General features: G+C 38.3%; 1 protein-coding gene across 7 annotated transcripts in view; it reads right to left on the bottom strand.

Moving 5' to 3' along the window:
• Positions 1-885: 885 nt before the first annotated feature.
• Positions 886-14,394, bottom strand: part of LOC5568458 (G protein-coupled receptor kinase 1) — a 445,419-nt gene continuing 431,910 nt past the window's right edge. For all 7 annotated transcript variants that reach the window (XM_021851017.1, XM_021851016.1, XM_021851019.1 and 4 more), the window contains 6 exons: positions 12,118-12,444; positions 11,950-12,050; positions 11,667-11,885; positions 11,395-11,601; positions 11,166-11,328; positions 886-3,171 (listed from right to left, as the gene is read on the bottom strand). In XM_021851017.1, the coding sequence (XP_021706709.1) occupies positions 2,941-3,171; positions 11,166-11,328; positions 11,395-11,601; positions 11,667-11,885; positions 11,950-12,050; positions 12,118-12,444 (1,248 nt within the window). In that variant the 3' untranslated portion in view covers positions 886-2,940. The remainder of the gene's footprint in view (positions 3,172-11,165; positions 11,329-11,394; positions 11,602-11,666; positions 11,886-11,949; positions 12,051-12,117; positions 12,445-14,394) is intronic.

The following is a 14,394-nucleotide window of genomic DNA, read 5'->3' on the forward strand; positions in this document are numbered from 1 at the left end:
AATTACCTTAGTGGAAGTTTGAGCACTACTATAAAGGGAAAAGTGATTAAGACCCCTTTGGTAGCTAACATTGTGGTTTGCTCTGCCAACACTGGGTCTACTTATAAACCTTATGAATTTATCAGACATATTTATTGAAAAATGCTTCGAACTTTCTGAGAAATACTATTCTTATTGCTTCTGAAGTATTTATATGAGCTGTTATTTTACTCAAAACATTTTCTGGATGATAAAGCATTCTCGAACGTTTTTCTGATATAGCTTGCGTAGAACCTATGGAACAACTGACGGCTTCTAATGAAATGAAAAAATTCACAGAAAATTCAGAATACGCTTTATGTGAAGATTTTTTGTTCTTGTTATTATTAAACTACTAACGAATTTGAGTAGTTCGGGTTCATAACACAATTCATATTCCGTCTGAACTAAACGGAACTGAAGATCTTAAAAGAAGTATTGTAAGTTTTGTTAATGGATCTTAAGAAAACTGCGAAAAAAGTTGCCAAAAACCTTACTGACGGCAATTACATCTTCTTCAATATCACTTTTATAATTTACGAATGATAACCAAAGTTTGAAAATCATGATAAAACATTAGGAGAGAGTGAGAGTTTTAGCCGAGAAACAATGAAATGATTGCAATCTTTTCTCAATAATTCTAACCAGCGTAAATGGGTTGTGAGTTCATATGTTTGCGTTTAGTATATGAGAAATAAAAAACCCAAAAACAAATCTACTCTAAAGTTTTGGTGTTGCATAACAGTGAGCTGCTGAATTTATACGACTTTGATTATAGTTGATTTCTTATACTTGTTTTTTTTTTTCTCTTTAATCGTAATTCTCTCCTCGTACTCATCTTCTCTGGCTCTGATTACTTTAACTGTGTGTATGAGTGTATGTGTAATAAATACATATTATAAACTTTGAATCAATTATAAGTGTGATTATTATGCTTTTGTTCATATTTCAATCGGGCTTTACTTTTCGAACAGGGAGAGGTCATTTGCCTAACTATAACTAAGATGAATGCTTTCTTTTCGTGTCTTCCAAGAAATTTTGTGTTTGTTGATTTTCAGATATTATGTTTTACTTTGTAGGTTAGCCTGACAGCAGTTAGTAAACGATGGCGATCGAATGGTGATGACATAGTATTGATCATTATTTTGTTTCAAGTGCCAAATAGAACGATTGTTCGTGCGCTTCTACTAGTTACCTAATTTGTTCTGACTGTTGCTTGTAATTGATGAGAGGAAGAGTGTTGTGTTCGTTTCTCAAAGTACTGTATATGAAACGGAGATCTCAGTCTACTGGAAAACCGGGTTACTATGATTGATCAGAAATTGGGTTTGCTATTGTCATTGTTCGGTACGGTTAACTGAAGTAAACTTAGCAAAGATTATGGAAATTTCACTAGAGATGAATGACAAAAATTGATTACCTAATGATTGAGGAAATTCAACGAGATGGAAAATCAGTTGATACTCATTATTATTTTTAACCATAGAGATTGTTATTTTTTGGCTTAACAGTTGTTTTGGTTCTCCTAAACAGTTACGCTTAATTTCTTTTTAATATAATATACTCCACACACATACAGACAGACATATAAAAGGCTTAGTATTGTTTGTGTTCTCCTCACAGGGATTCTAAGATTGCTATACAAATATATTCAACAGTTTTAGTTGAAGTCAATAGTAGTAGTCCCTAGTAGTAACACATACCATTCTGTTTTGTATTCACTAGTACTATTTCGGGTGAAAAACTTGGATTGACATTAATGGTTGAACATTGTTTCCCCCTCTAAATTGCTACAGGGAAAACTATCGACAACAAAAAAGGAAACCGAAAAAAACGACTATCTTTGACTGTGTCACATGGATGACGCGCGACTCAACAACATGTCACATGACTGCTGTGATTATTCTATCAATATTTTAGGATAGTTACGCCTAGAATGATTCTCCTTTTTTTTTTGTTATTTTCACAATATATCTATAAATAGCTGGGCGCCATTCCTTCGCTTATCGTACCCTAGTAATTTTAGGTTAATTTTTGTTCATTATTATTGTTTTCTTCCTTCTAGTTCCTCCGGTTGTCACAGTTGTATAAACACCGCTATTTATTACTTTGATGATTTGCTTCTTCCGATGTAAAGAAGTACAATACTAAATTGACACATTTATTCGCTAACCCTAGGAATTATTTTTGCTATAATTTGTGTTGCTTGACTGTCCAATACTGACTTTGCATCGTTACTACAAACATAAATATCAACAAAATTAATACTCAAAACAATTAAATTACAACGAAAACAATCGTTTGACGTCAGCGGAATCGGAAACAAAGTAAGCCATGAATTCGTTCCACTGGAACGTCACCGCCTGCTTTGCTTCCGTTTCCAAACAAAACAAAACCACCAAAGTCAGCCCCGGAAAAATGCTCGGACAGCCAACCCGTGTCCCTTCGCTTCTATTGGCTGTATCTGTATGTATGTGTGCTTTTGTTTTTTGTATAATTGTAACTCCTACCGATTAAAATATTCACTGTTTGCTTCACACTTTGTTCATATCACTGTCAGCGAAAAACAGTTGCCTTTCGCTTCGATTTTCTCATGACTTCCTTTAGAATTTCATCACTCTTGCTCACACTCTCGCGCATTCCTCGCACTTTTTCTAAGCCAATGCGTTTCGATTGAACCCGTTTTTCTTACGCCCCAGGTTGCCCCAACCAAATTGTTAAAATAGAAGAAACACACGAAAAATGCTTTCATAAATACTCCACAGCGAATTCGAAATACAAACGACTAACTAAAAGCCTACACAGAACCGAAAGAAGAAACCGAAACGACGCCGCTTAGGTGTCCTTGCACTTCATCTTCAGCAGAGGTTCCTTCAGACGACTCGGTTCTATGAAACAGGACCGAGATCGCAACAGTAACCGCTAGTTGGACGACCCGTTGGCATTCCGTTGGCCACCGCTGGCGGCATTGGTTGTGGCACTGGCGTTGGAATAGGAAGTGGTAGACGACGAGATCAGTACGTTTGCTTTGGAGGCGTCCCGCTCGGTGCCGTAGATTTTGCCGGCCTTCTTGGCCATCGACCCGAGCAGCTCCTGGCTTTCCTTGTGGGCGCCGCGCAACGAGAGAGACCACTCCTTGAGGCCGATTTCGTCCTGTGCGGGAAGATACAATCGAAACATTTTCAATATCAATATCAATATCAATATCAATCTTAATCGAAATCGAATCGAAATCGAATCGAAATCGAATCGAAATCGAATCGAAATCGAATCGAAATCGAATCGAAATCGAATCGAAATCGAATCGAAATCGAATCGAAATCGAATCGAAATCGAATCGAAATCGAATCGAAATCGAATCGAAATCGAATCGAAATCGAATCGAAATCGAATCGAAATCGAATCGAAATCGAATCGAAATCGAATCGAAATCGAATCGAAATCGAATCGAAATCGAATCGAAATCGAATCGAAATCGAATCGAAATCGAATCGAAATCGAATCGAAATCGAATCGAAATCGAATCGAAATCGAATCGAAATCGAATCGAAATCGAATCGAAATCGAATCGAAATCGAATCGAAATCGAATCGAAATCGAATCGAAATCGAATCGAAATCGAATCGAAATCGAATCGAAATCGAATCGAAATCGAATCGAAATCGAATCGAATCGAAATCGAATCGAAATCGAATCGAAATCGAATCGAAATCGAATCGAAATCGAATCGAAATCGAATCGAATCGAAATCGAATCGAAATCGAATCGAAATCGAATCGAAATCGAATCGAAATCGAATCGAAATCGAATCGAAATCGAATCGAAATCGAATCGAAATCGAATCGAAATCGAATCGAATCGAAATCGAATCGAAATCGAATCGAAATCGAATCGAAATCGAATCGAAATCGAATCGAAATCGAATCGAAATCGAATCGAAATCGAATCGAAATCGAATCGAAATCGAATCGAAATCGAATCGAAATCGAATCGAAATCGAATCGAAATCGAATCGAAATCGAATCGAAATCGAATCGAAATCGAATCGAAATCGAATCGAAATCGAATCGAAATCGAATCGAAATCGAATCGAAATCGAATCGAAATCGAATCGAAATCGAATCGAAATCGAATCGAAATCGAATCGAAATCGAATCGAAATCGAATCGAAATCGAATCGAAATCGAATCGAAATCGAATCGAAATCGAATCGAAAATCGAATCGAAATCGAATCGAAATCGAATCGAAATCGAATCGAAATCGAATCGAAATCGAATCGAAATCGAATCGAAATCGAATCGAAATCGAATCGAAATCGAATCGAAATCGAATCGAAATCGAATCGAAATCGAATCGAAATCGAATCGAAATCGAATCGAATCGAATCGAAATCGAATCGAAATCGAATCGAAATCGAATCGAAATCGAATCGAAATCGAATCGAAATCGAATCGAAATCGAATCGAAATCGAATCGAAATCGAATCGAAATCGAATCGAAATCGAATCGAAATCGAATCGAAATCGAATCGAAATCGAATCGAAATCGAATCGAAATCGAATCGAAATCGAATCGAAATCGAATCGAAATCGAATCGAAATCGAATCGAAATCGAATCGAAATCGAATCGAAAATCGAATCGAAAATCGAATCGAAATCGAATCGAAATCGAATCGAAATCGAATCGAAATCGAATCGAAATCGAATCGAAATCGAATCGAAATCGAATCGAAATCGAATCGAAATCGAATCGAAATCGAATCGAAATCGAATCGAAATCGAATCGAAATCGAATCGAAATCGAATCGAAATCGAATCGAAATCGAATCGAAATCGAATCGAAATCGAATCGAAATCGAATCGAAATCGAATCGAAATCGAATCGAAATCGAATCGAAATCGAATCGAAATCGAATCGAAATCGAATCGAAATCGAATCGAATCGAAATCGAATCGAAATCGAATCGAAATCGAATCGAAATCGAATCGAAATCGAATCGAAATCGAATCGAAATCGAATCGAAATCGAATCGAAATCGAATCGAAATCGAATCGAAATCGAATCGAAATCGAATCGAAATCGAATCGAAATCGAATCGAAATCGAATCGAAATCGAATCGAAATCGAATCGAAATCGAATCGAAATCGAATCGAATCGAAATCGAATCGAAATCGAATCGAAATCGAATCGAAATCGAATCGAAATCGAATCGAAATCGAATCGAAATCGAAATCGAAATCGAATCGAAATCGAATCGAAATCGAATCGAAATCGAATCGAAATCGAATCGAAATCGAATCGAAATCGAATCGAAATCGAATCGAAATCGAATCGAAATCGAATCGAAATCGAATCGAAATCGAATCGAAATCGAATCGAAATCGAATCGAAATCGAATCGAAATCGAATCGAAATCGAATCGAAATCGAATCGAAATCGAATCGAAATCGAATCGAAATCGAATCGAAATCGAATCGAAATCGAATCGAAATCGAATCGAAATCGAATCGAAATCGAATCGAAATCGAATCGAAATCGAATCGAAATCGAATCGAAATCGAATCGAATCGAATCGATCGAATCGAAATCGAATCGAAATCGAATCGAAATCGAATCGAAATCGAATCGAAATCGAATCGAAATCGAATCGAAATCGAATCGAAATCGAATCGAAATCGAATCGAAATCGAATCGAAATCGAAGAAATCGAATCGAAATCGAATCGAAATCGAATCGAAATCGAATCGAAATCGAATCGAAATCGAATCGAAATCGAATCGAAATCGAATCGAAATCGAATCGAAATCGAATCGAAATCGAATCGAAATCGAATCGAAATCGAATCGAAATCGAATCGAAATCGAATCGAAATCGAATCGAAATCGAATCGAAATCGAATCGAAATCGAATCGAAATCGAATCGAAATCGAATCGAAATCGAATCGAAATCGAATCGAAATCGAATCGAAATCGAATCGAAATCGAATCGAAATCGAATCGAAATCGAATCGAAATCGAATCGAAATCGAATCGAAATCGAATCGAAATCGAATCGAAATCGAATCGAAATCGAATCGAAATCGAATCGAAATCGAATCGAAATCGAATCGAAATCGAATCGAAATCGAATCGAAATCGAATCGAAATCGAATCGAAATCGAATCGAAATCGAATCGAAATCGAATCGAAATCGAATCGAAATCGAATCGAAATCGAATCGAAATCGAATCGAATCGAAATCGAATCGAAATCGAATCGAAATCGAATCGAAATCGAATCGAAATCGAATCGAAATCGAATCGAAATCGAATCGAAATCGAATCGAAATCGAATCGAAATCGAATCGAATCGAATCGAATCGAATCGAAATCGAATCGAAATCGAATCGAAATCGAATCGAAATCGAATCGAAATCGAATCGAAATCGAATCGAAATCGAATCGAAATCGAATCGAAATCGAATCGAAATCGAATCGAAATCGAATCGAAATCGAATCGAAATCGAATCGAAATCGAATCGAAATCGAATCGAAATCGAATCGAAATCGAATCGAAATCGAATCGAAATCGAATCGAAATCGAATCGAAATCGAATCGAAATCGAATCGAAATCGAATCGAAATCGAATCGAAATCGAATCGAAATCGAATCGAAATCGAATCGAAATCGAATCGAAATCGAATCGAAATCGAATCGAAATCGAATCGAAATCGAATCGAAATCGAATCGAAATCGAATCGAAATCGAATCGAAATCGAATCGAAATCGAATCGAAATCGAATCGAATCGAATCGAAATCGAATCGAAATCGAATCGAAATCGAATCGAAATCGAATCGAAATCGAATCGAAATCGAATCGAAATCGAATCGAAATCGAATCGAAATCGAATCGAAATCGAATCGAAATCGAATCGAAATCGAATCGAAATCGAATCGAAATCGAATCGAAATCGAATCGAAATCGAATCGAAATCGAATCGAAATCGAATCGAAATCGAATCGAAATCGAATCGAAATCGAATCGAAATCGAATCGAAATCGAATCGAAATCGAATCGAAATCGAATCGAAATCGAATCGAAATCGAATCGAAATCGAATCGAAATCGAATCGAAATCGATCGAAATCGAATCGAAATCGAATCGAAATCGAATCGAAATCGAATCGAAATCGAATCGAAATCGAATCGAAATCGAATCGAAATCGAATCGAAATCGAATCGAAATCGAATCGAAATCGAATCGAAATCGAATCGAAATCGAATCGAAATCGAATCGAAATCGAATCGAAATCGAATCGAAATCGAATCGAAATCGAATCGAAATCGAATCGAAATCGAATCGAAATCGAATCGAAATCGAATCGAAATCGAATCGAAATCGAATCGAAATCGAATCGAAATCGAATCGAAATCGAATCGAAATCGAATCGAAATCGAATCGAAATCGAATCGAAATCGAATCGAAATCGAATCGAAATCGAATCGAAATCGAATCGAAATCGAATCGAAATCGAATCGAAATCGAATCGAAATCGAATCGAAATCGAATCGAAATCGAATCGAAATCGAATCGAAATCGAATCGAAATCGAATCGAAATCGAATCGAAATCGAATCGAAATCGAATCGAAATCGAATCGAAATCGAATCGAAATCGAATCGAAATCGAATCGAAATCGAATCGAAATCGAATCGAAATCGAATCGAAATCGAATCGAAATCGAATCGAAATCGAATCGAAATCGAATCGAAATCGAATCGAAATCGAATCGAAATCGAATCGAAATCGAATCGAAATCGAATCGAAATCGAATCGAAATCGAATCGAAATCGAATCGAAATCGAATCGAAATCGAATCGAAATCGAATCGAAATCGAATCGAAATCGAATCGAAATCGAATCGAAATCGAATCGAAATCGAATCGAAATCGAATCGAAATCGAATCGAAATCGAATCGAAATCGAATCGAAATCGAATCGAAATCGAATCGAAATCGAATCGAAATCGAATCGAAATCGAATCGAAATCGAATCGAAATCGAATCGAAATCGAATCGAAATCGAATCGAAATCGAATCGAAATCGAATCGAAATCGAATCGAAATCGAATCGAAATCGAATCGAAATCGAATCGAAATCGAATCGAAATCGAATCGAAATCGAATCGAAATCGAATCGAAATCGAATCGAAATCGAATCGAAATCGAATCGAAATCGAATCGAAATCGAATCGAAATCGAATCGAAATCGAATCGAAATCGAATCGAAATCGAATCGAAATCGAATCGAAATCGAATCGAAATCGAATCGAAATCGAATCGAAATCGAATCGAAATCGAATCGAAATCGAATCGAAATCGAATCGAAATCGAATCGAAATCGAATCGAAATCGAATCGAAATCGAATCGAAATCGAATCGAAATCGAATCGAAATCGAATCGAAATCGAATCGAAATCGAATCGAAATCGAATCGAAATCGAATCGAAATCGAATCGAAATCGAATCGAAATCGAATCGAAATCGAATCGAAATCGAATCGAAATCGAATCGAAATCGAATCGAAATCGAATCGAAATCGAATCGAAATCGAATCGAAATCGAATCGAAATCGAATCGAAATCGAATCGAAATCGAATCGAAATCGAATCGAAATCGAATCGAATCGAATCGAAATCGAATCGAAATCGAATCGAAATCGAATCGAAATCGAATCGAAATCGAATCGAAATCGAATCGAAATCGAATCGAAATCGAATCGAAATCGAAATCGAATCGAAATCGAATCGAAATCGAATCGAAATCGAATCGAAATCGAATCGAAATCGAATCGAAATCGAATCGAAATCGAATCGAAATCGAATCGAAATCGAATCGAAATCGAATCGAAATCGAATCGAATCGAATCGAAATCGAATCGAAATCGAATCGAAATCGAATCGAAATCGAATCGAAATCGAATCGAAATCGAATCGAAATCGAATCGAAATCGAATCGAAATCGAATCGAAATCGAATCGAAATCGAATCGAAATCGAATCGAAATCGAATCGAAATCGAATCGAATCGAAATCGAATCGAAATCGAATCGAAATCGAATCGAAATCGAATCGAAATCGAATCGAAATCGAATCGAAATCGAATCGAAATCGAATCGAAATCGAATCGAAATCGAATCGAAATCGAATCGAAATCGAATCGAAATCGAATCGAAATCGAATCGAAATCGAATCGAAATCGAATCGAAATCGAATCGAAATCGAATCGAAATCGAATCGAAATCGAATCGAAATCGAATCGAAATCGAATCGAAATCGAATCGAAATCGAATCGAAATCGAATCGAAATCGAATCGAAATCGAATCGAAATCGAATCGAAATCGAATCGAAATCGAATCGAAATCGAATCGAAATCGAATCGAAATCGAATCGAAATCGAATCGAAATCGAATCGAAATCGAATCGAAATCGAATCGAAATCGAATCGAAATCGAATCGAAATCGAATCGAAATCGAATCGAAATCGAATCGAAATCGAATCGAAATTGAAATCGAATCGAAATCGAATCGAAATGAAATCGAAATCGAATCGAAATCTTTCAAAAATCCGATCGAAAATCCGATCGAAATCCGATTCAAATCTGATTGAAATCCAATCGTAATTCAATCGAAATCCGATTGAATTCCGATCGAAATCTGATCGAAATTCGATTGAATTCCGATCAAAATCCGATCGAAATCCTATCGAAATTTGATCGAAATCCGATTGAAATCTAATCGAAATCCGATTGAAATCCGATCGAAATCTGATTGAAATGCGATTCAAATCCGATCGAAAACCGATTGAATTCCGATCGAAATCGGATCGAAATTCGATTGAATTCCGATCGAAATCTAATCAAATCTGATCGAAATCTGATCAAAATCCGATCCAAAATCGATCGAAATCCGATTGAAATCCGATCGAAATCTAATCGAAATCTGATCGAAATCCGATTGAAATCCGATCGAAGTCTGATCGAAATCTGATCGAAATCCGATTGAAATCCGATTGAAATCCGATCGAAATCTGATCGAAATGCGATTCAAATCCGATTGAAATCCGATCGAAAACCGATTGAATTCCGATCGAAATCCGATTGAAATATGATTGAAATCCGATTGAAATCCGATCAAAACTCGATCGAAATCCGATTGAATTCCGATCGAAATCCGATCAAAGTTGATCGAAATCCGATTGAAATACGATTGAAATCCGATTGAAATCCGATCAAAATCCGAAATCCGATTCAAATCTGATTGAAATCCAATCGTAATTCAATCGAAATCCGATTGAATTCCGATCGAAATTCGATTGAATTCCGATCAAAATCCGATCGAAATCTGATCGAAATCCGATCGAAATTTGATCGAAATCCGATTGAATTCCGATTGAAATCTGATCGAAATCCGATCGAAATCTGATCAAAATCCGATTGAAATCCGATTGAAATCCGATTGAAATCCGATCGAAATCTGATCGAAATCCGATCGAAATCCGATTAAATTCCGAAATCGGATCGAAATTCGATTGAATTCCGATCAAAATCCGATCGAAATCTAATCGAAATCCGATCGAAATCTGATCGAAATCCGATTGAAATCCGATCGAAATCTGATAGAAATCTGATCGAAATCCGATCGAAATCCGATTGAATTCCGGTCAAAATTGGATCGAAATTCGATTGAATTCCGTTCAAAATTCGATCGAAATCTAATCGAAATCCGATCGATATCTGATCGAAATCCGATTGAAATCCGATCGAAATCTGATCGAAATCCGATCAAAATCCGATTGAAATCCGATCGAAATTCAATCGAAATCTGATTGAATTCCGATCGAAATTGGATTGAAATTTGATTGAATTCCGATCAAAATCCGATTGAAATCTTATCGAAATCCGATCGAAATCCGATTGAAATCTGATCGAAATCCGATTGAAATCCGATGGAAATCCGATTGAATTCTCATCGAAATCTAATCGAAATCCGATTGAAATCCGATCAAAAGTCAATCGTTATCCGATAGAAATTTAAGTGAAATTCAATTAAGGAGGAATTTATCAAATACTGGAGCCCTGTTCACCGATAATCAAAACTACTTACCGCCATCGTCAGTATCAGTCGTCCGTCCCGAATGCCATCTCGGAACTTGATCTGTATGCACTGTTCGTTCTTGAACTGTATGTAGTCCGGCGCGATCTCCTCGATCTGGTCCATAAACACCAGGTCCGGCTTCGTGCTGCTACTTTCCGTGTGTAGTTCTAGCCTGCAATCCGACAAGAATCGATTCTTCAGTTTACCGGAGACCGACGACTAATCGAAAGTCACTCACCTATTTGGATAAAGCTTTGCGTACCGCGTCTGCCACACCGACGCAAACGAACCGCTGTACTTCTTGAGATACCCGTGCAGTATGCAGTCCGAGTCCTTCTCGTCCGCGTCGAACCGCTGCTTCTGCTTCGCCTTTCGCTTTTGCTCCACCCGATCCGCCTCCAGGTTGACGGTTTCGAATACTGTTTCTGCCACCTCCTGCTGCCATCTGTATGTGAATAGTGGAATCAGAGGTTAGGTTTCGCGCTTGGGAAGGTTCCTTATAATACGTGCCTTTCCGAGATGGTCAGCGGGAAGTACTTGTAAAGCTCTTGATCCTGTTCAGTCAGTTTGATACCTTTGGTGTCCTCTTCGTCGAACGAACCGATATCGAAGGCGTCCGCGGCGTTAACTTCCCCCCGGGGCGGTATCAGAGGTGGGGTGTACTTCTGGTAGTACACCTGATTCCAGTCGATACCGGTGAAGAATGGATGCGCTTTGACCTCGTCCGCCCTGTGGAGTTTTCGATAAGAGAAATTAGAAGCTAGAAGGAGGACATAATTTGGCTGAAGCTCACCCTCCCCCTTTACAGCCTAATCGTTTGTCTATGTCCCGTTGTAGCAGTCCTTCCAGCAAGTCTCTCAGTTCTTTGCTAAACGATTCCGGTAGTTCGACGTTCTGCAAATTGGAATCGGAAAATTAGTTTTCAATCCACACTAAAAGCAGCAGCATCCACCGAACTTACCATCGTCAACGTCATCCGGTCGATTTCGTGTTTGTCCTTGGTTTTGTGCTGCCGGAAGGGCGAATGGCCCTTCAGCAGTTTGTAAAGCATGCACCCGAAACTGAACCAATCGGCACTGGAATCGTACGGGGTACCCTTGGAGAGCACTTCCGGTGCCATGTAGCCATGTGTCCCAACCGAGGCGTGCGGTTTCTTTTTGCTAAAATCACAAGCCAACCCCAGATCGGAAATCCTCACGTGTCCATTCTCGTCCAGTAGAATGTTGGCCGGTTTCAAGTCCCGATACACGATGAACCGCTTGTGCATGTGCTCCAGCCCGAGAATGACCTAGATTTGCGAAGGAAAGAGAAACAGTTAGCGAACCAGATAAGTGAAAATGGAGAAAATTAAAACGGAAATGGAGCAGATAAGGTTTCGTTCGATTCCCAGTTGGTGTTCGGTCACGTGGAATAGTAGTTGCCGGGGTGGTCGCGGCAGGAGGCAGATTCCCAGCAGCAGCAGCAGCACACTTTGATTACTTTGGACAACGAGTTTGGAGTCATGTGAGAATAGAAAACAGCGCAATTGCATCGAAATAGTTTTGTTTTCATACTTTTTCACAGCGACAAATAACGATACCTTATCTACTAGGGAGAGGGAGCACCATGGCTAGCCAATTTCCGATCGCATTTCACGATTCTGATTAAGATTAAGCCATTCTAAAGAATATTGCTTGATATGCTTTCGATGCACAAGGTAAGGTCATATGTAGAAGCCAAAGAAGCTCATTTGCATTTGTCAAAATCAATTGACTAATCATTTATGTAAAGTCTGTCCAACGCTTTGAAATATCCCACGTGAAATATTTCACAACAGACGAAATACATACAGAAGCCATTTCAATTCTGGAACGCTAAAACAGCATTAAGATAGCATTCTTCTTGTAGTGTAGTTAAAGCATACATTTCTGCTATTTTATTGTTTTTGGTAAATGAAAGAGTCTATGGTATGTGCGATGAACTATTTTATGTTTAGGAAAATCACATAAATTGAGAAATCGTAAAAATCCTGGACCACTGGTACGTAGCTAAATTGCTTCTTTCTCGGCGAGTTCTCAATTCCGGTCCAGCCGAACTTCAATTCCGATATCGTTTCCTACCGAACCGGAAAGGATTGTTCTTCACCTAGAGCGGCACAAATTCCGGAGCTAGCTGAACTTTTCGCATCATCGACTCACATTCCGACAAAGCTGGTTCGCCGTCTGCAGGAAGTTCATTTTCTTTGGCGAGGGACGGGGGGGTTGATATCTTTTATCCAATCCATCTTCATCATTGTAGTTGGAGGGTGATATGGCGGTGTCGGGAAGGATATTGCACAGAAATGAGGTGGAATAGCGATATTGGCCGTATCGTGTGCGCGCCGGTTGAAGGAATAACTTTAATCGGATTAGTGTCGCTCTTGTGCCGGAGTTTCCGTTCGGATAGATCGGAATTCCGCAAGACGAGCGAAAGGAGAATCACGATTGTATATTTTAAATTATTGAGCGTTGGGTTATTCTTCGAAAGATTGTTGAATCAATCAATCAATCCATTATTTAAATCCTAATCTCTTCAGAAAACTTTAGTTCAAATCATATTTTTATTGTGTTTTAAAAGCTTTCTTTTATTAGCTATGATTATAACTCAACTCCATAACAAGCAGGCAATTCTTTACAGAGTTTTTCTACTCGTCGTTTTTTCTATATTTATTTACGTTTCTTCTTTATTTCTCTGTCTTCTTCTTTATTTTCCATGTCTTCTTCTTTATTTTTCCATAGTTTCTCATTCTCATATTTTGTCGACGGGGTTGGTGGTCTAATGGCTACCGCTTCTGCTTCATAAGCAGAAGGTCATGGGTTCAATCCCAGCCCCGTCCCTTTCATCGTACTTTGTACTTGTATCTTTCACTTGCTCCTATCTACCACTCTCAATATGTCAAAGTTGATGTTATCTATCACAGTTCATAGCATTTGCTAGAACCCGAGACGGACAAAAACATCTAAACCGTTTCCCTACGCTTTCATTCGTTCATCATTCATGCTATTCCTTTACGCCTGATATATAGGCCGTCTGCTAACCAAATCAGAAAGCCTCTCTGTCATAAAAACTACCCCACCCTTTCACCCTTCCCGCATAAACTGGCGTTGACGCAGTGGTATATGAGCCTCTGTACGTGCTATAAATTCTTTTGTTCTCATGACTTTTACTGTGTGCCGTGTGTTGGTGCTGTTTCGCTCTCTCTCATGGGCAACCGCAGTAA

Source organism: Aedes aegypti, chromosome 3 (assembly GCF_002204515.2).
Source record: "Aedes aegypti strain LVP_AGWG chromosome 3, AaegL5.0 Primary Assembly, whole genome shotgun sequence".
NCBI lineage: Eukaryota > Metazoa > Arthropoda > Insecta > Diptera > Culicidae > Aedes > Aedes aegypti.